This window comes from Malaclemys terrapin, chromosome 8 (genome assembly GCF_027887155.1).
Source record: "Malaclemys terrapin pileata isolate rMalTer1 chromosome 8, rMalTer1.hap1, whole genome shotgun sequence".
Taxonomy (NCBI): Eukaryota; Metazoa; Chordata; order Testudines; family Emydidae; genus Malaclemys; species Malaclemys terrapin.
In genome coordinates this window covers 49953897-49975192 of record NC_071512.1, presented here as the reverse complement: position 1 = coordinate 49975192, position 21296 = coordinate 49953897, and the positions used below count along the sequence as shown (strand labels likewise).

The 21296-nt window shown below is 46.7% G+C and overlaps 2 protein-coding genes across 6 annotated transcripts in view; both read left to right on the top strand.

The window, feature by feature from the left end:
• Positions 1 to 5656: 5656 nt before the first annotated feature.
• Positions 5657 to 7935, top strand: LOC128842308 (SRRM2 protein homolog rsr-2-like). The gene is made up of 2 exons (XM_054038217.1): positions 5657 to 6145; positions 7330 to 7935. The coding sequence occupies exons 1-2, from the start codon at positions 5746 to 5748 to the stop codon at positions 7854 to 7856; spliced, it is 927 nt and encodes a 308-aa protein (XP_053894192.1). The 5' UTR covers positions 5657 to 5745; the 3' UTR covers positions 7857 to 7935.
• A 7482-nt stretch (positions 7936 to 15417) lies between these two features.
• The window catches only part of RC3H1 (ring finger and CCCH-type domains 1), a 104071-nt gene continuing 98192 nt past the window's right edge, over positions 15418 to 21296 (top strand). For all 5 annotated transcript variants that reach the window (XM_054036959.1, XM_054036962.1, XM_054036961.1 and 2 more), the window contains exon 1: positions 15418 to 15605. The gene's annotated coding sequence lies outside the window, so the exon portion shown is untranslated. The remainder of the gene's footprint in view (positions 15606 to 21296) is intronic.

The window sequence follows — 21296 nt, the reverse complement described above, 5'->3', positions numbered from 1 at the left end:
GCCAACAAACCAATGTCCAATACCTTGTATCAAGTTTTAGCACCAAACCTGCTCTCTGTGGTCCTCATTCCCTTTTGTCAAAGGTCTCCATCACTCTTCTTTCCTTCTCCAGCCTCACGCCAACATATCAGTGGCTTGTAGGGGAAACCTAGGCCTTCTCCTTACACCAGGGTTCCAGCCCATGGACCCTATAACCAGAAGCCAAGTTGTTCAAGAGTTGTTTCATCCAACTTTGCTGTTGCATCCCTGGACTTCTTCCTATGCAGTCTCTCTCAAGCCTTCTTCCCCACAACCTCTCTAGGTCCACCCTTCTCTCAGGGCCTTCCCTTGAAATCCCCTAACACAGTGGTTTTCAACCTGTGGTCCGTGGAATAATCTCTCTCCTAATCTCCTACCAGACATCTCTAGTCAAGACAGGATCCCTGGCTTATTCTCTCTGTTGGGCTTCCTCACTGGTATCTCTATCTCATTCCATTCACTATGGACACCCTCCCAGCAGCCCCCTTTCTTTATCTTTGTTTACTTTTGGCACAACAGTGTCATTGTAGGAGGTTACAACCATCATTTTCTTCATTCATCTTGAGCCCCTGTTTTAAAAAAATCCTTGTACTCATTCTAGTATTCTTAAGGAAACACAGCAAGGCTTTTTTATCACTATTGCTAAAAAAAAATGGAGGGATAGCTCAGTGGTTTGAGCATTAGCCTGCTAAACCTAGGGTTGTGAGTTCAATTCTTGAGGAGGCCATTTAGGGATCTAGGGCAAAAATCTGTCTGGGGATTGGTCCTGCTTTGAGGAGTAGGTTGGACTAGATGACCTCTTGAGGTCCCTTCCAACCCTAATATCCTATGAGTCCATTTTCCTGACATTCTCACTAGTCCCCTTAGGGGGGAAATCTTTGATTCCAAGCCAACAAATTTTTTTATAAAGGAACTTTCTTACCATAGGACAATACCATAGAAGATGATCAACAGTTTCTTAGGGTTTGTACACATTACTCAGACCATCCTTATGACTTTTTAATAAGTTTAACTTTTCATGTAAGGTACAATGACCAGCTAATACTCTAAAAATGACTACTTAACTTTTTCTATCATGACTGTGGAGTATATTATCTGTGATTTTTCTGCATATATCATAAAACCTTCATCCTTTTGTTTCCTTAGTGTATAGTTCTCGCTATTCCTTTACAAGTTCCTTCATGACCACACTTTTAAATTCTTGTCTATTAAGGATATACCCCTTTCTGCTTTGACCTTCCTCTGTTTATAGTCCTCTGCCAGCCCCTCCCGAGCTGGGCTTCCCCTTTGGTTAAGCCTGGCTTTCCCTGCAGGTGCAGCCTGGTATGTTAATTGGCCTCTCAGGCACAATAACTCTTTTAATGCCTGTGTGGGATACACACCCCATCATATATATAAAGATATATACAAATCAACAGTCACCCCAAAGTGCAGGCATTATTGCTGTCATCCTTTCCTTTTTTTTTAAATTGCTACACAATATAAAGTATGCCAGTCATTTCAGAAATGATTTCTCCTTTCTTAAATGATATCATGGTTGTATGGTATTAACATACTTTCAGATGGATGTTGACTTCTCTCATTGTGATGTCATTGTGTGTAAACACGCTTCACTCTTCTGCTTTTGTTTTGTGAAAAGTGCAGTTACTTAGGCCCTGATTCTGAAAACATTTACAAACATGCTTAAAGTAAAACACATGCATAACTCTTAGCAGGACTGGGGTCTTATTTTGTTATCTTTGATAACATGATATGGTCTAGAATCTTGGTTGTGCCAAATATTTGGGATTTTTGAACACTCACTCAGCCAACTGGAACAGAGGACAGTTGATCCTTGCTTTTCATTTTGATGTAATTCTAGAACATCTTTCACTTCTAAACCTGTCATCAGCATTGCAGGTCATTTGGATCATTGAGATGCCTGGCTAAAATTTCTTTTGCAGCTGAAATCTCTCTTAAGCTTTACAAATCTGTATGCTTGTTTTTATTGAGACCATTTATTACCAAAACGGAAGCATTTTGTGTTATGGTCAAAAAGTTATATAGCTAAAATGTTCTAGTTCAGCTCCTGCACTAACATTCTAAAAAACTTCAACATATTGTCCATATGTCAAACATGTTTGTGTAGGATCAGTTTCAAAATCAGAGCCTGAAGAACACTGCTAGCTTGCCTAAATAAATGAAACACTGGAAGTGTAACTGCATCAGGTCTTCTGTTTTCAAAGAAATAAAGAAAATAAAGGAATGGAAAAGTGAGACATCACGTTGTAGGACCAAATAGAAAAATTTCCTGTGGGTCCTTGAGGACCCTGTACCTCATGGCAGAATCATAAGAGGTTTGGGGTAATAAATGATCACAAATTAAAAATTAGCTTGCAATGAGATATGGCAACAGCAATAGCCAAAAGCAAATGCTATTTTGAGTTGTAAACACATCATGTCACAGAGGAGGGGGTGGATGCTTCAGTTTTATAATGGTCTGGAACTGGAACTCATTGCATTGAATTTTGGATGTTTCAGTCTCAGAAAGATATTGACAAATTGGATAAAATAAAAAAAAAACAGTAAAAATGATAGGCGTGTGATGGGTTGGATTACAGAAACCCCATTTAGGACTGCCACCTGATGTGCTGAGACTACCTCTGAGCCCGTTTTCCCTTGCAGCTTGGGACTTCAGCACCCTGCCTTGTTGTGCCAGACACGTTAGCCTGCTATAGACACAGACTCAGGTCTGAACCACGTCCTTCACAAGCTGCAGGCTTAATTGAAAACAGCTTAAGAAGTACTCCTTTCTCCAGCACTCAGATACCCAACTCCCAATGGGGTCCAAACCCCAAATAAATCCATTTTACCCCGTATAAAGCTTATACAGAGTAAACTCATAAATTGTTCGCCCTCTATAACATTGATAGAGAGATATGTACAGCTGTTCCCCCCCCCCAGGTATTAATACCTACTCTGGGTTAATTAATAAGTAAAAAGTGATTGTATTGAATACAAAAAGTAGGATATAAGTGATTCCAAGTAATAACAGATAGAACAAAGTGAATTACCAAGCAAAATAAAATAAAACACGCAAGTCTAAGTCTAATACTTTAAGAAAGTGATTACAGATGAAATCTCACCCTCAGAGATGTTCCAGTAAGCTTCTTTTATAGACTAGCCTCCTTCTAGTCTGGGTCCACTCACACCCCCTGTGGTTACTGTCCTTTGTTCCAGTTTCTTTCAGGTATCCTTTGGGGGTGGTGAGGCTATCTCTTGAGCCAGCTGAAGACCAAATGGAGGGGGCTCCCAGAACTTTATATAGTTCCTCTCTTGTGAGTGGACACCCCTCTCTCCCCCTGTGTAGAAACCCAGCTACAAGATGGAATTTGGGAGTCACATGGACAAGTCACATGTCCATGCATGATTCAGAACTTTACAGGTGGCAGCCATTGTTCACATGCTACCTTGAACGTCCTCAGGTAGACTTCTTATGTGGATTGGAGTCTTCCAAGGTCCATTGTCCGTTAAGTGTTTCTTGATTCGGCACTAAACTTGCAAATTCCTTTCTTAAGAAGCTGACCAAATGCCTTACTAAGGCTACTTAAAATCAAACAAGTACACAGCCAATATTCATAACTTCAAACACAAAAATGATACATGCATACAAATAGGATGAATATATTCAGTAGATCATAACCTTTGCAGAGATATGTTGCATGGCGTATGTAGCATAAAACATATTCCAGTTATGTCATATATACATTCATAAACATATTTCCATAAAGCATTATGGGGTGCAATGTCACAAGGAGGTTAGAGGATTGACTTGTGATGGAAGAGGAGATAAGATATCCTACAAATATCTGAACATTTAAAATCCAGAAGGAAGAGGAATTATTTAGAGCATGCGTTCAGAATCAAGGGTGTCCCGAACAAGGGTAAAGGGATCATAACTACTCTGCCCTCCTATATTGGTGAATATGAGGTAGGGCTTCAGCTACATCTCACCTCAATAGGAAGAGGGTCCTGGGTGGTCCTTGTATAGAAAAGAGGGTTGTCATATGGAAAAGTTTGAGAACCACTGATTACAGGAGAAATTAAAAAAGAAAATGTAGGCTGCATAACAGGAAAATCTTACTAACAGTAACATTTATTATGTTGTGCTTAGAATATTTAAAACCAGACTGAACTAAACACTAGACAGTGCACTATAGGGAACCATCTTGCATTGGCAGGGAGATGGCCTGGATGTCATCATGGGTCTTTTCTATCTCCTACTTCTATATTTTAAATTAAGACTAATGGGGTAGGGTGTGGTGAAATTCAGGACACATGTGATGATGAGATCTATTACTTAATGTAATAATATTCCAAGAAATGTGACATGTTGGAAATCTTCTGTTAGTTGTTTAAAACTATATAGTGTTGGAAACAATCATGCACTGACTGAAGATCTAAAAGATTACTCTTCAGGGCAGGAACTATCTTTTTGTTATGTGAGTCTACAATACTTAGCCCCGAGGCACTACCAAAATACAAATAATAACCTATGGTACTTGATAAAAGATCATTTAATAATAAACGAATCAAATAAAATTATCTGTGTCTGAGTCTGAAATATTTTGATATTTTTGATAAAATTATCAGTGCAAATATATTCAGTTATGTCAAGATGGCACTCCGGATTCTGAAATCAGGAACAGTAGTTAACAGCGGAAGATCCTACTGTATTTAAAGTAGAATTCAAAGCCCTGTTTGTTAAAGCCCACTGTTGTCTCTGTTTGTTTGTAAGCCCTATTGTTCAAATTTTATCCTTAAATGTCAATAAATTTTCCAGTTAATGATACTACTGTAACTAGCCCTACTGCAGGATGTGTCAGAGTGTGTTATGGTACACCAACCCTTGGGTATGTGATAGTATTCTGAGTGTACCACAGATTTGGCGGTGAGTGCGGTCTGTGCTCCAAACACTTGGCTCTTTAGGTGCTAGTCCTTGGTGGGTTCTCAGAAACAGTTGCACTCTTCGTGTGCCAGGAAAGATTCCTTTACAAGAGTTGCCAAAATAAAAAGTACAGTTACCCTAGGCACAATTGCTTAAGTCACAACACAAAGATCAAAAGAACAGTTCCCAATCCAGCCCCTAAGGGCAGTCCAGTACAGGGATATGAAAGTAAGGGCATGTCTACACAAAGTAGTATAGATGCCTCCTAAGTCAATGGAAGTTTTTTTCCTCAGGCCTGGTCTACACTACGACTTTAATTCGAATTTACCCTGTAACCGTCCACACAACGACACTATTTATTTCGATGTAAAGGGCCCTTTAAATCGATTTCTGTACTCCACCCCGACGAGCGGAGTAGCGCCAAAATCGATTTTAACATTTCGAATTAGGGATAGTGTGGCCGCAATTCGATGGTATTGGCCTCCGGGAGCTATCCCACAGTGCATCATTGTGACCGCTCTGGACAGCAATCTAAACTCGGATGCACTGGCCAGGTAGACAGGAAAAGCCCCGCGAACATTTGAATTTCATTTCCTGTTTGCCCAGCGTGGAGAGCACAGGTGACCACAGATAGCTCATCAGCACAGGTAACCATGCAGGCTGATAATCGAAAAAGAGCACCAGCATGGACAGTGAGGGAGGTACTGGATCTGATCGCTGTATGGGGAGAGGATTCAGTGCTTGCAGAACTTCGTTCTAAAAGATGAAATGCAAAAACTTTTGAAAAAATCTCCAAGGGCATGATGGAGAGAGGCCACAATAGGGACTCTGAGCAGTGCCGCGTGAAAGTCAAGGAGCTCAGACAAGCGTATCAAAAAACAAAGGAGGCAAACGGTCGCTCCGGGTCAGAGCCGCGGACATGCCGCTTCTACGCCGAGCTGCATGCAATTCTAGGGGGGGCTGCCACCACTACCCCACCTGTGATCGTGGATTCTGGGTCGGGGATAGTCTCATCAGTGACGCCTGAGGATTCTGCCGATGGGGGAGAGGAGGAGGAGGAGGATGAGGATGAGCTTGCAGAGAGCACACAGCACTCCGTTCTCCCCAACAGCCAGGATCTTTTTCTCACCCTGACTGAAGTACCCTCCCAAGCCTCCCAAGCCAGTACCCAAGACTCTGACCCCATGGAAGGGACCTCAGGTGAGTTTACCTTTTAAAATATAAAACTTGTTGTAAAAGCAAACGGTTTTTAATGATTACTTTGCCCTGAGGACTTGGAATGCATTCGCGGTCAGTTCAGCTACTGGAAAAGTCTGTTAACGTGTCTGGGGATGGAGCGGAAATCCTCCAGGGACATCTCCATGAAGCTCTCCTGGAGGTACTCCGAAAGCCTTGCCAGAAGGTTTTTGGGCAGTGCATCCTTATTCCCTCCTCCATGGTAGGACACTTGACCACGCCATGCTTGCAGCAAGTAATCTGGTATCATTGCCTGACAAAGCCTGGCAGCGTATGGTCCCGGTGTTTGCTGGCATTCAAGCAACATCCGTTCTTTATCTTGTTGTGTAATCCTCAGGAGAGTGATATCACTCCTGGTAACCTGGTTGAAATACGGGAACTTAATTAAGGGGACAGAGGTGCCGTTCCTACTGGGCTGTTTGCCTGTGGCGGAAAATAAATCCTTCCCTGCAGTTAGCCAAGCGCAGATGGGAAATTGGCCCTGAGTTTTTCGCGTTTGGCTAGCAGGGATCTTCCCTGTTACCAGCCACGCGGTGGGGGGGGGGACCGTGATCATCCCAGAGAATTCATGGCGGGAAGGGGGCGGCGGCGGGGTGTGTGTGGTTAGTTTGGTGTCTGCAGGGATCTTCCCTGATACCAGCCACGCGGTGGGGGGGAGGGGTACAGTGATCATCCCAGAGAATCATGGCGGGAGGGGGGCGGCGGCGGGGTGGTGGTGGTTAGTTTGGTGCCTGCAGAGATCTTCCCTGATACCAGCCACGCGGTGGGGGGGAGGGGTACAGCGATCATCCCAGAGAATTCATGGCGAGAGGGGGGGTGGTTAGTTTGTTTTCTGCTGCTGCTGCTGAATGTTAACAGAAAAACCGCAGCACTCTACAGGCTATGCTTGGTATGTGGGAAAGGAGGGCGCAGAAGCTGTAAGACAATGGCTTACCATGGCCGCATGCAAGCCGAATTCTGTTGCCCAGACCTGTGATCTCTAGCAGCAAAGCCACAGGCACTCAGCATTAAGAGGCAAAATGCGACCTTGCACAGAAATCACATGTGCTATGTAATGTGAATAGTGTTGGTCACCATGAAAGAGTATAAGCATTGTTCTGCAAAATGTAGCTTTTTAAACAATTCTCTCTTTTTTCCCCTCCCTACAGCAGCTGCAAATTCCTCAAGCCTCCCTCCTCCATCCCGAAGGTTATCACAGATAAGGCGTCGTAAGAAGAGAACGCGAGACGAGATGTTTTCTGAAATTATGGAATCCAGCCGCAGTGACAGAGCTCATCTGAATGAGTGGAAGGAAACAGTTTCAAAGTATAGGAAAGAAGCCAGTGAACGTGAGGACAGGAGGGACCAACGTGAGGACATGAGGGACCAACGTGAGGACAGGAGGGACCAACGTGAGGACAGGAGGGACCAACGTGAGGAGAGGAGAGACGCTCGAGATGAGAGGTGGCGGCAGGAAGACCAGAGGAGGCAGGATGCAACGCTGGGGCTGCTGTGTGAGCAAACAGACATGCTCCGGCGTCTGGTGGAGCTTCAGGAACGGCTGCTGGAAAACAGACTGCCGCTTCAGCCCCTGTTCCACCCTCCCCCCTCCCCATGTTCCGTATCCTCCTCACCCAGACGTGTAAGAACACGGGGGGGGGGAGGCTCCGTACACCTTCCCATTCCACCCCAGTAGACAGCCCAAGCAAAAGGCTGTCATTTTTTTAACCTTTTCTTTGTGGCTTTTTCCTTCCCAGCAATCCTCCTCCCAAATACCACCCGGGTTCCCTCCCTCTTTTTCTAATCTATTAATAAAGAATAAATGATTTTTAAATGATAGTGACTTTATTTGGTTTGAAAGAAAGCTGGGGGAAGGGGGAGGGTGGGTTCCTTACAGAAAATCAGTCAATAAAGGGGGCGGGTTTTCATGAAGGAGAAACAAACAGATATTTCACACTGTAGCCTGGCCAGTCATGAAACTGGTTTTTAAAGCTTCTCTGATGCACAGCGCTTCCTGGTGTGCTCTTCTAATCGCCCTGGTATCTGGCTGCGCATAATCAGCAGCCAGGCGATTTGCCTCAGCCTCCCACCCCGCCATAAAGGTCTCCCCCTTACTTTCACAGAGATTGTGGAGCACACAGCAAGCAGAAATAACAATGGGGAGATTTCTTTGGCTGAGGTCAGAGCGAGTCAATAATGATCGCCAGCGACCTTTTAAACGGCCAAATGCACATTCTACCACCATTCTGCACTTGCTTAGCCTGTAGTTAAACAGCTCCTGACTCCTGTCCAGGCTGCCTGTGTACGGCTTCATGAGCCATGGCATTAAGGGGTAGGCGGGGTCCCCAAGAATAACTATTGGCATTTCAACATCCCCAACGGTTATTTTCTGGTCCGGAAAGTAAGTCCCTTGCTGCAGCCCTTTAAACAGAGTAGTGTTCCTGAAAACACGAGCGTCATGAACCCTTCCCGCCCAGCCCGCGTTGATGTTAGTGAAACGTCCCTTGTGATCCACAAGTGCTTGCAGCACCATTGAAAAGTACCCCTTGCGGTTTATGTACTCGGTGGCTTGGTGCTCCGGTGCCAAGATAGGGATATGGGTTCCGTCTATCGCCCCACCACAGTTAGGGAATCCCATTGCAGCAAAACCATCCACTATAGCCTGCACATTTCCCAGAGTCACTAACTTTCGTAGCAGCACCTGAGTGATTGCTTTGGCTACTTGCATCACAGCAGCCCCCACCGTAGATTTGCCCACTCCAAATTGATTCCCGACTGACCGGTAGCTGTCTGGCGTTGCAAGCTTCCACAGGGCTATCGCCACGCGCTTCTCAACTGTGAGGGCTGCTCTCATCTTGGTATTCTGGCGTTTCAGGGCAGGGGACAGCAAGTCACAAAGTTCCATGAAAGTGCCCTTACGCATGCGAAAGTTCCGCAGCCACTGGGAATCGTCCCAGACCTGCAACACTATGCGGTCCCACCAGTCTGTGCTTGTTTCCCTTGCCCAGAATCGGCGTTCCATGGATAGAATCTGCCCCATTAACAACATGATCTCCAAAGCACCGGGGCCCGTGGTTTCACAGAATTCTGTATCCGTGTCCGTGTCCATGTCAATGTCCTCATCATGCTTGTCGCTGCGTTGCCGCCGCCGCTGCCTCCTCGCCTCGTTTTTCTGGTCCTGGCTGAGCATAAACTCCACGAGAACGCGCGAGGTGTTTACAATGTTCATGACTGCTGTCTTGAGCTCAGCGGGCTCCATGCTTGCCGTGGTATGGAGTCTGCAGTGTTCACTCACCCAGGAAAAAAGGCGCGAAAATGGTTGTCTGCCGTCCGTTGCTTTCATGCAGGGAGGGAGGAGGGAGGGAGGAGGTGAGGCTGTACCCAGAACCACCTGCGACAATGTTTTTTGTCCCATCAGGCACTGGGATCTTAACCCACAATCCCAATGGGCGCGGGAGACTGCGGGAACTATGGGATAGCTACCCACAGTGCAACGGTGCAGAAATCGACGCTAGCCCCGGTACTTGGACGCACACCACCGAATTAATGTGCTTAGTGTGGCCGCATACATTTCGACTTTATACAACCTGTTTTTCAAATCCGAATTATATAAATTTGGATTAATCCCGTAGTGTAGACATACCCTAAATGTAGTTAATCCATCTCTCCAAGAGGTGGTAGTTGGTTGGCAGCCACATCTACAACAGGTTTTAGGTTGACCTAACTACAGTGTCCATGGCGCAACATTTTTCACAGCCCTGAGTGACGTAGCTAGGTTGACCTAATTTTTAAGTGTCTAGACCTGTGAGTTCCAGTGTAATCCTTTCCCAATATCCTTTTGCCTGCAGACCACACCTGTGTATGCTCCTGCTGCAGATGTACTACTAGTCCTGTGCCCACAACCATCTGACTTGACCCAACCCTCAGGCTACCTGCTAACTAGTCTTCTCTCTTTGACCAGCTCTCAGGCTGCTGTCTCCAGCCTTCTCCTGTTTACATGAAGCATTGTACTTCCACATGAGCCAGGTCACCACTTCTGACCTCAGGTATCCCTTCTCTTTCCTGTACTCAGGAGGTTATGGAGTCCCGTGCTGGCTAGATATTGAACTGGGGATGAATACAGTCCCCCATAATGATTGAATAGGTTCATTACGCTATCATAGTTAATTAAGTTGTACACAACTACAACTTTTTCAGGCCCCATATCGGCATAGACTACCACAGGGGTAACACTTTAGAACAGGGATGGGGAAACGTTTTGGCCCAAGGGCCACATCGGGGTTGCGCAACTGTATGGAGGGCCAGGTAGGGAAGGCTGTGCCTCCCCAAACAGCCTGGCCCCTGCCCCCTCCCACTTCCCGCCCCCTGACTGTCCCCCTCAGAACTCCCAACCCATCCAACCCCCCCCTGCTCCTTGTCCCCTGACCACCCCCTCCCAGGACCCCTGCCCCCTATCCAACCCTCCTGCTTCCTGTCCCCTGACCCCTATCCATACCCCTGCCACCTGACAGCCCCCCCCGGGACTCCCACCCCCATCCAACCACCCTCTGCTCCTCATCCCCTGACCACCCTCTCCCAAGACCCCCCACCCCTAACTGTCCCCCAGGATCCCACCCCCTTATCCAACCCCCCATCTCCCTGTCCCCTGACTGCCCTCCTGACCCCATCCACATCCCTGCCCCCCGACAGGCCTCCCGGGTCTCCCACTCCCAACCCTCCCTGTTCCCCATCCCCTGACCACCCCCCAGAACCTCCACCCCCTTCAACCGCCCCCTCCTCCCTGACTGCCCCCAGGACTCCCCACTCCCTTACCCAACCCACCCTGCTCCCCGCCCCCTTACCAGCAGCAGGAGTTCGCAGCCGTGACACCCGGCCAGAGACAGCTGCGCTCCCCATGCTGCCCAGTGGGAGCGACGGGCCAGAGCGTGGCCTGCAGAGCGGCATAGCTGCGGGGAAGGGGGATAGCAGGGGAGGGACCAGGGACTAGGCTCCCCGGCCAGGAGTTCAGGGGCCGGGCAGGACAGTCCCGTGGGCCGGATGTGGCCGCGGGCCATAGTTTGCCCCCGTCTGCTTTAGAACCATTCAGCTCAGGGACGCTGAATGTCCCATAAGGACTTTAAGAGGGAGCAGGGTCCAGTGCCCCTGGACAGATTACCTGCTGCCCAATTGGGCTTAAGGAAAGGCACCTAGGCCTTAGGCCTTGGCTACACTGGTGCTGTACAGCGCTACAACTTGCTGCGCTCAGGGGTGTGAAAAAACACCCCCCTGAGCGCAGCGAGTACAGCGCTGTAAAGCGCCAGTGTAATCAGTGCCTGCAGCGCTGCACGCTCGCTCGCAGCGCTGCAAGCTACTCCCTTCGGAGACGTGGAATACATAGAGCGCTGCGAGAGCTCTCTCTCTCGCTGTGAAGTCCCGAGTGTAGCCAAGGCCTCATAAAGAAGAAAATAGCTGTATGTGGGTGTCAGCGTTTGCATGCAGGGAAATAAGAAAGCACCTACAGGGCCCTGAGTCAGCAGAGGGAAAACACCACTGGGGGAAAGGCCTGTGGAGAAGACCAAATACTCTCTTCCCTCCCTGTATCTTTCCCTACTAACTCAGCCCCCTGCAGGGGCATTCTTACTTCCTGAAGGCAACTGTCAACACTCACCTATAGCTGTCTTATAAGGTCCAGGTGCCTTCCCCTAAGTTAGACAGCAGGTGATCAGTCCAGGTGCATGGGACTCGTCTCTCTCAGAGGCCAGTCATACTTGACACTGACCAAAATAAATTAAAAACATTGTTAGTAGGTTTGGCAAAATTCATTTTTTATAACTGATGAATAATATTAGCTTATTTGAAAGCATTTTTTATTTTTATTTAAATTTTCAGTTGCAGAAAATTGTGGTTTTTTTTAGATTTATATCAATTTAAATTTTCATAGTTGTGGGAAATTAATAATAGGTGGATCATATAATTATTTAATGACAGTTGACAATGAGGTTAAAGCTTAGAACCATTAAAAAGGCAAATTGTCAACATTGAATGTCAAAATATACAAAGTAATTATCCTTAAGGATAATTCTCAAGCCACATTTTCTTACTTTACCTATCTGTAAATTCTGAATGTTATTGATGGAAATATTTATTTGTCAGTGTGTGTGAAAATGCTATTTACTAATTAAAGAATCTAATCCTGCCAAGCCTAATTATTAGCACCTGTTGAACTGTGTCCATCTGTTGTCTCTTGTCCTATACTTAAATTGTAAGCTGTTTGGGGCAAAGAGTAGTTTTTTGTTCTGTTTATACAGTGCCTAGCACACTGGGGTCCTGGTCCATGCGTGGTATAATATAAATAATAATATAGTTCTGAAGCACCTAAGTAAGAAAGCAATTTGTAGACAAGGAGGGATAAAGATGTGTTTTAAACCCATTTTTAAAATACAGTGTGATTCAATTAACTTTCTGAAAGGATAGAGTGAAATGAAATAGTATAAGGCCCTGATCCTGAAAATGGGTCTGAAGACCCTATTGAAGTCAATGGAACTCCATGTGGGCACTGGGGTCTGATCTAGGGTGACCAGACGTCCCGATTTTATCGGGACTGTCCCGATATTTGCTTGTTTGTCCTGCGTCCCGACTGATGTTCGGCCGGGACACTGGACAAACAAACAATTTTGCCCTCCGCTCCGGCGCTTGCGCCCGCCCCCCGCCCCGACTCCGCCCCTTCTTTCTCCCATTGGATCCCTCCCCAAATCCCTGCCCTGACCCCGCCTCTTCCCCAAGCACTCTCTGGGCACACTGCAGCCAGACCGGTCTGCTACCCTGGCCGCAGCTGGCTCAGCGTGTGGGGCGGGTGACTGAGGAGGGACCGGAAGCCGGAGCTTGGCCGCTGGCGTGCAGAGCCTCTTCCTTAGCGGGTGGGGGAGCTGGTCCCCTGCCCGTCCCGCCGCAGGGATGAGGCGCACTGGGCTGGGTAGTGAGCAGCGGCGGCGGGAGGGGCCCGGCCTGGGCTGGGGCGAGCGAGACGCGTTTTCAGCCTTCACGCCAGGGGTTCCCGAGGCGAGGCAGGAGCTCAGCCCCTCCGCGGCCGCGCGTCTTCCTGGGACCTCGCCTGCCTCTCGAGCCGCCCCAGGGCCCCTCCGCCGGCAGCCGAGCCCAGCCCAGGCCTGCAAACGCCGTGTCGTAGTGCCGCTCTCTGCACGCAGTGCTGCCCGGCCCCCTCCAGCCTGGCCCTGCACGCCAGCAACCGGAGCAGCCCCCAGCCCGGGAAGGGGTTTCTCAAACCTGCCCCCGCAGGCCGCCCAGCCCGAGATACCTTCCACGCTGGGCTGCGCCACCCTCCGGCTCTGCGGGCCCAGCCACCGCTGGAAGTTGGCCCGGGGCGCTGCTTGCTGGGTGTGTTGGACTTGAATCTAGCTTGGGGTCAAGTCCCGGACAGTCCAGTGGCCCCAGGGAACCGGAAAGGAGGACTGGCTTTCCTCATGGGGTGCACAGGGGTTGGGGAGCTTTGGTCTGGGGACACCAGCGCTGCTAGCTGAGAAAGGGGCTGGTCTAGTGACTAGTGGAGCTGTGCAGGGCTCTGTGTGTGTGCGTGGGGCGGGGTGACCGGTGTCTGTGCAGGGGTGTGTGTGTGTGTGTGTTTGTGTTTGGGGGGGGGCAAGCCGGGCGGGCACGGGCCCACGGCAGCCAAGCTGCCGCAGAGTGTCTCCGAGACGGAGCGGAGGCAAGCTGTTGGTGGGGCGGGGCGTGGAGTTCTGGCAGCTTTTTTTTTTTTGCGCCCCGCCCCTTCCCCTCTCCCTCCCCCCACCCCCCCGCATCCCGATATTTCACCTGGGTGATCACACAGAGCCAATTGCAGAACTGAAGTCCAGATTTGTTTAGTATTTATAGCACACGACTGGGCAGTAAGGACTGTTGGTTTCTATTGCAAGTATGTCCTTGAACAAGTCACAACCTATATGTCTCAGTTTATGCATCTGTAAAACAGAGGTGTAGTTAATAATAATATTTAGCTCTCACAAAGCAGTTTAAATCTTCTAAACTTTGGACATTTGCTAACTAATTAATACAGTGAGGCTTCATCAATGCTTGGAAAGTACTTTAAAATCCCCAAAGAAACAGGCTTGCAATGCTAGGTATTATGTGACAAATTAATCCTTTAGGGCAGGGGTCGGCAACCTTTCAGAAGTGGTGTGCCGAGTCTTCATTTATTCACTCTAATTTAAGGTTTCGCGTGCCAGTAATACATTTTAATGTTTTTAGGTCTCTTTCTATAAGTTTATAATATATAACTAAACTATTGTATTTGCGGATACAGACTAACACGGCTGCTACTCTGTAAACTATTGTTGTATGTAAAGTAAATAAGGTTTTTTAAATGTTTAGAAGCTTAATTTAAAATTAAATTAAAATGCAGAGCCCAGTGCCACTGAAAATCAGCTCGCGTGCCAAAGCCATAGGTTGCCTACCCCTGCTTTAGGGGGACGCTGAAATATCTTACCTTTGTTCTAAATTATTTTAACAGCTATATAAAAAGGTGTCACAGTGTAGCCCTTCTGCTAAGGGAACCAAGGACTCACTTCTCCCAAGTAGGGTGACTAGATAGCAAATGTGAAAAATCGGGACAGGGAGTGGGGGGTAATAGGCACCTATATTAGACAAAGCCCCGAATATCGGGACTGTCCCTATAAAATCGGGGCATCTGGTCATCCTACTCCCAAGCTAGGACACTTGGCATGCATAGGCCTAACAACACTAACTGCTGAAGCCTCCACTTATGGAAGGTTCCCTTTGAGTATAAGGGGTGGGGAGTCATTAATCTTTCTCCATCCCCTGCCCAGAAGCGTGGGTGACGTTTGGGAGAGGAGGGCGAAAGAAAGCGTTGGGGGAAGGGCACCTATTAATCTCCCTCCCCCTTCGGAAATACGTGTGTGGGGGTGTTGTTGCTAGAGAAGGAGGGGGAGTAGCCAGGCGGTTTCACCTGCGTGTCTCCTTCCCAGAAAGGGCTAGGGCCTGGTTGTTGTTTGGGGAACAGCCAGGGTGGGTGCGAAAGGCTACAGCCAAGCTTGCGCTAGAAGGCGCGGCTAAGTGAGGGGGGAAGCCAAGCAGCCGGGGTGGGGGTGGTTAGCAACGTTTGTCCCTAGCCGGGGAGCAGTGTAGCCCCCGCTAGGGACTCTGCTTTCCTCCTCCCCCTTGGCGGTGCCTGGCCTCCCGCGGCAGGAAGGGGAGGCGGAAGAAAGGGGAAGAAGCTCCAGGCAGGCCGGGGGAGGGAGGAGCAGTCCCGGGGGGAGGCGGCAGACGCACAAGATGGCCCCTGCTGCAGAGGCAGCAGTAGCAGCCGGTCGTGGGGAGGAGGTGGCGGCGGCCAGGCGGCCTCTGCTGCCGGTGCTGGAGGCGGTGGTGGTGGCGGCCAGCCCCGTGTCCCGGAGCTGAGAAAAGCTGTTGCTGCTGGGAGCCCAGCCGTGCGGTGAGTGCGGGTCCTGGGCTTCGGTGCGGGGAACAATGGGGCGGAGGTGGTCTCTCTCCGGCCTGGCCCAGTGGAGGTCGGGGGCTGGCCCTGCCTTACTCAGGGCTTTCAGGTGACAGGGGATCATTGCAGCGGGCTCTAGCCTGTGTCCCTGCCTCCATCTCTAGGCCTCAGGCTTCGGACAGTCTCCATTTCCGAGTTGTTCCCTCTTGGAGGAGGCCGGTTCTATAAAGCTGGGGGCCGGGAGAAAGAGATTTCCTTTGCCCTTGGAGGAAGAGTGGGGGTGGTAGTTCCAGGGGCTCTCGGTTTAGGGGGGGTGGGGCTGTACTCATATCATTCTGGGGTGGGGACAGAAGACACTATTTGGGTTGCGGGGAGAGTCTGAAGTATGAGAGAGAATATAGTCCCCAGCCCCAATTATAAAGGTGTGTAGCCTTTTACAGCACAGATGGGCAGTCGGTTCCTGCCCTCAAAGGGGTTCAGCCCCCACTGTGGATTTGCAGAGCTGATGTGACACACATTGAATGCTTTGTTTAAAATATATCTACACATGTCTGTGTGTGTCTCTCTCTCTCCCCCCCCCCCCCACTCCCTTAGTCAGCTTGATGCTGTTTTGGGTGCCTATCAGAGTTGTAGGGAACATTCAGGGTAAGTTGGCCAGTGGTTTCTCTGTGTGCCTAGAAACTGAGAGCCTGGCATTTGGGAAATGTAAATCTAAAAAGATCCAACTAACTTGACATTGTTTTTGTCTCTGGTATTACTTTAGACACAGAGTTAAAAGATGGGGCAAGGATTTCCTGCCAGGAAACAGAGCACTGAGTAGCTACCCTTATGTGTTTGGGGGGAGGGGGAAAAGAAGAATAACCAGAAATGATGTCTTGTCTTCAGAGGCCATATTGAGTGAGATCTGTGCCATTTTAAGAGCCCACAAGTAGAGAAACTGATATTTCTTGTATAAACTGGTATTTCATTAAATTCTTTCCACATATACTTCTTTCTTCTGAACAGTTGTTTTAAAACTTGTTTTGTTTCAGTCAATTATGGAAAAAATGTATTGGTGACGTTGTATCAATTAGTAAGGAGCTTCCATTATTTTAATGTAATTTTGATAAACTCATTTTTGCAATTTAGTAATTTGGCCATTTTAAATTTATCTTAAAACAGCTAGTTTACCCCTATCAGTAGCAATGCTACTTTTTCACCACTAACTCTTTTAGTGACATGTTACCCTTTGATCACTCTGTAAGATGACAATTGGACTATTTTTATGTTTATACTATAGTGATGCCTAGTATTTGTGACATATGGAAGTGTGCTACCTTTTCCACTAAACTTCCTCCACCCCCACCTCCCACCCCCACCCCCAGTGTTCAGGGATATATAAATCTTGTTTTAAGCCATCCTGCCCATTCCTGAGTGTATGGGTAACTATGGTCTCATTGACTTCACTGAGACTATTGACTTCACTGAGACTATTAACACATGAATAAAGTTATGCACATGCTTGAGTGCTGGCAGGACTGGGGTCCACATCTTCATCAGTCAGTGAAATTAGCGTAGAAATTATCAATCCAGAAATGCAGTGTTTCATTTCTCCCATTGAGGTGAACATCTAGTTTCCTTTGAAGTTAATAAGAGCTGGGTGCATCAAAGAGAGATGATCTCCTCCCACCACCCCCTTCCTGAAATTGTTTTAGCCTATTATTCCTGCCCTAGAAAAGGCTCCTCTAGAGCAGATGCTCTAGCAGGTTATTTTGAGGGACCTTTGCACTGATGCTACATGTGTTCTGTTTGTTTGATGGACTCTGATTTCCGTTGCTGTCAGTAAAACCCCTTTGATCAGCATTAAAATTCATGGGGATGAAGAGGAATTGCTTGTTGTTTGTACCAAAAGCAACTTAATTTAAAACAAAATGTACTAGATTGTTGGTTTAAAGTTGGTCTGGGCTGGTAGTGACTGCAAGATATGATCTAATGTCTGAGTTTCATGAAACTAAGGGCAGATCTACATGTAAAATGTTGCTTTGGTGCAGCTGCGCTGGTGTAGTGTAAATCCACCTACCAGAGAGATGGTAGTTATGTCAATGAGAGAAGCTCTCTCATCGACATAGCACTGTCTGTGGGGGGGCTAGGTCTGTATAACTCTGTCACTCAGAGCTGTGGATTTTTCACACTCCTGAGCGATGTAGTTATACTGAGATAGGTCTGTAGTGTAGACTTGGCCTTAATGATGGCTTCAGCCCACTCCCCAAGCGTAAGTGTCTGCATGACACAGACCAGTACCGGTTTTGCTAACTGAAAGGTTTAACAGAGTTAAGTGCTGAAGACCTAAATATCTTATTTAAAGATGGCCCTCCAAAGCAGGTTTGAACTAACATTGATGGGACAGTTTGCAGAAACTTGAACTCCTGTTGCCTATGACCTACCAGCTATCTGGATTGAGACCTTCTGTCGCAAATGCTGTCAATCTGGTACTCTTCAGTAGTGGTGAATTAAGAAAATATATACACCCAAGATTTTAAATTAATTGCTTTATTTTCTTATGTCTGAATATTTGGAAAGAATCTGAAAATGGTGGCAAGGATTGAAAATTTCACCGATCTGGGACTTGCTATATACACAGGCTTGGCAAAATTTGATTTTTTTTAAAATTTTTGTAATGTTTAATATTTATTTTTAAGCATTTTCTATTGTTAATCATTTAATTTTCACAGTTGCAGGACATTAAGGGGGGTTAGTGTTAGGGTAGTGCTGACAGTGGGACTTCAGGGGGCTCCCCGCATGGCCAATGGGCCTGACACCTGGCAACAACGTTCAGGGGAGGCTGTGGTCCAGACTCCATGAGGAGGACGGTGAGCTCCCAGCCCTACGCAAGGCCACCCTACTGATGAATGACTTCTGCCTGGGGATGGCCCCTGTACACCTGGTTGTGAATGAGTAAGCGGGGAGGTGACAGTGGGGCTGCAGAGTGCTCCCTGCATGGTCACCAGGCTGGTGACAACAGATCCCTGTAGGTGTTAGCTGTGGGGGAAGCTGCATTTGCCGACTGTTATAGATATTTTTTGTTGATTTCTATGTCAGGTGAAATTGATGTTTGATGATGACTAATGATTTAAATCAAATCCTGCCAATCGGACGAATATGATACTGGACAAGTGCCCAAGAGAAGCACTGCTAGATTAACAAGCTGATAGTGTTAAGGTTCATTATCTCATGACTCATCATTGCAAAAAAGGTGTGCTGTATGCCATTAGAAAACAGGAATTAGTTTTTTGTTTGTTAGCTATGCATGTTGTGATTACCATATTTTTTCCATGTGAATTCCAACATTATTTTACTGTCTAATATCTAGAAAACAAATGACTGTAAAATAATGCTTTAAATGCCTTAGGTGTGAAATAGGGATAATGATACTTTTGTAAAACTGTTTATAGCATTTTCCATCAGTAGTTAGCATAAGACCTAGGTATTGATTTATTTACACTCTCTGAAAAGCTTGCAAATCCCAGTTTTCAAATGGTATGAAGAATGCCTGAAATTTAAAAAAATAAGTGCCTAAAGTTAGGCTCCCAAATATGTGGCTTGACTTTCCAAAAGTGATAAGCACCCAGAAGCTCCCATACGTGGTTTAACCAAACTTTATTTTAAATCTTGACCTTTCTCTCTCACCATCACTGAAATCAGTTGAAACATGATTTTAAGTAGCTGCAGAGTAGAAGAGGGACAAATAAGAACATAATCAGTGTGGTTTTTTCCCCCCTAGCTCTTCAAGGCCTGGTATACTGCAGCCTGCTTGAGTTTGATGGACTAGTGTTTAGAACCAGAAATTTTCCCCCCATATTGCCATTGATCACACAAACATGTATGCATCTCCACTCCAGATTTGAACATATGGAAAAAACACACTTAATTTTTTGTTTTTACAAAAAAATCTATTGTCAGTTAGTTAGGTATGTGTAAAATAACTACCCCATATACCGAAACTCAGCAAGTGAACCAACGTCAATGAACAATAATCCTTCTATAAAAATTCTTTTGGTCTTCCACCCTTTCAAACCACTTTCAAGAAAAGCCTGAGGAAATAGATAAGCCTTGCAACCTTCCCCTCTCAATGGAGACAGATGAGGAGGGAAGCAAATTCCGTTTAGAAAATTCTCTATATGTACAAAGCAAGTGGTTGTTGGTTTTTTAACAGTTGAGATCAACTGGGATACTCGAGCCATCTCTTTTTGTGCTTTAACCTAAGATACACAGGATCCGAACCGTAAAGAAACTTGTATATCAAAGCCAGTACTTTGAGGTGCACCTGACAATGAACTGGAAGCTAGTATAGTCAAGGGAGCATAAACATGTGCTTCGTGTGTGAAATGACGGTAAGTAAGCAAGTGCGTTCTGCACTGTTTGAAGTTTGTGTGACCTTTTAAGGTTAGCTCTGTGGAGGGCACACTGTCTGGAGATTGTTGGGTAACTGTCATGACATCCACAAATAGCTACTGATCATGCATAATTTTTGTACAGTAAAAAAGTTCAATAACACTTGTTGAGTTATAAGATCTGTTCTCCTTTTGAGTTGATCCAGGTGTAGCTCCTATTAGTGCAAATGTGGTCATGAGTATGTCTTGAGAAATATGGTAGGGCAAACTATTTTTTGCACACAATCCCATTGTTTTAATTGGTGGCCTGTGTAGTAAAACTTGAAGTGACCTCATACTACTGTAGTTTCAAAGGAATTAATGACTTATGTCTTCTATACTTGTGAAATGACATAACTGAGGAGAAGTCTTAGTGCCCACACAGTTTTACAGACATTAACCTGTTTCAGTGTGGTATTACAAATGCATAGGTGTTTTGTCCTGTCCCCTGCCCCCTTGTATTGGGTGCTTCAGGAAATAATGTCCCTGTTACTCATATATCAGCTGTGAGAGGAACTTGTTTTGATATTTAAATGAAGATTCTGGATGATCATTTGTTCATTGCAGTTTCATGCTGTTAGTGGCACTGCTTGTGTCCTCCTATAGTTGAAGTTGCAGAACAGCATCCATACCCCCCCCCCCCCCCCCCCCGGTAGTTTATCCTTCAAGCTGAAATTTTCCTTGCTTCATATTTGACCAAAAATGATTTTTTAAATGTTCAGTTTTTTGAGTGAGAGAAAATGAAGTAGATGGAAAATACAAAATGAGCAATTATTAGAGAAGATAAATATTTTGTATAAGTTTAGTCTACCCTCTGCTACGTTGAAATGAAAAGCAATGTGCTGGACAGAGAACATTCCTCTCTCTTCTAGCTTTACTTCCTTCCACAGAGCATACGGTAGGTGTGTGTGGGAATGGGTGTTGGGGAGGTGGGTGTGTTTCATATAACTTGTTGAGAGAGAGAGAGAGAGAGAGCCTTTCATTTTTTTTATTTTATTTTTTTAAAGAGAGGGGTATTAATACAACTTTCAGCCTTCAGTGGCAGGGATGGCTCATTGATTGAAACATGTTTGAAATGCTTATTGTCCTGGAGCAGGGGTGGGCAAAATTTTTGGCCTGAGAGCCACATCTGGCTGGGGAAATTGCATGCAGGGCCATGAATGTAAGGCTTGGGCAGAGGTTCGGGGTGTGGGATGGAGTGCGGGGTGTGGGAGGGGGTGTGGTGTGCAGGAAGGGGCTCAGGGTAAGGGGTTGGGGTGCAGGAGGAGTGCGGGAGGGG

What these genes read in the sequence shown, in the direction of transcription:
- LOC128842308 (XM_054038217.1), top strand. Translation starts at nt 5,746, where the DNA reads ATGATGGAGAGAGGCCACAATAGGGACTCTGAGCAGTGCCGCGTGAAA. An exon ending in CCCCATGGAAGGGACCTCAG is followed by an intron (nt 6,146 to 7,329) that starts GTGAGTTTACCT and finishes CCCTCCCTACAG; the next exon opens with CAGCTGCAAATTCCTCAAGC.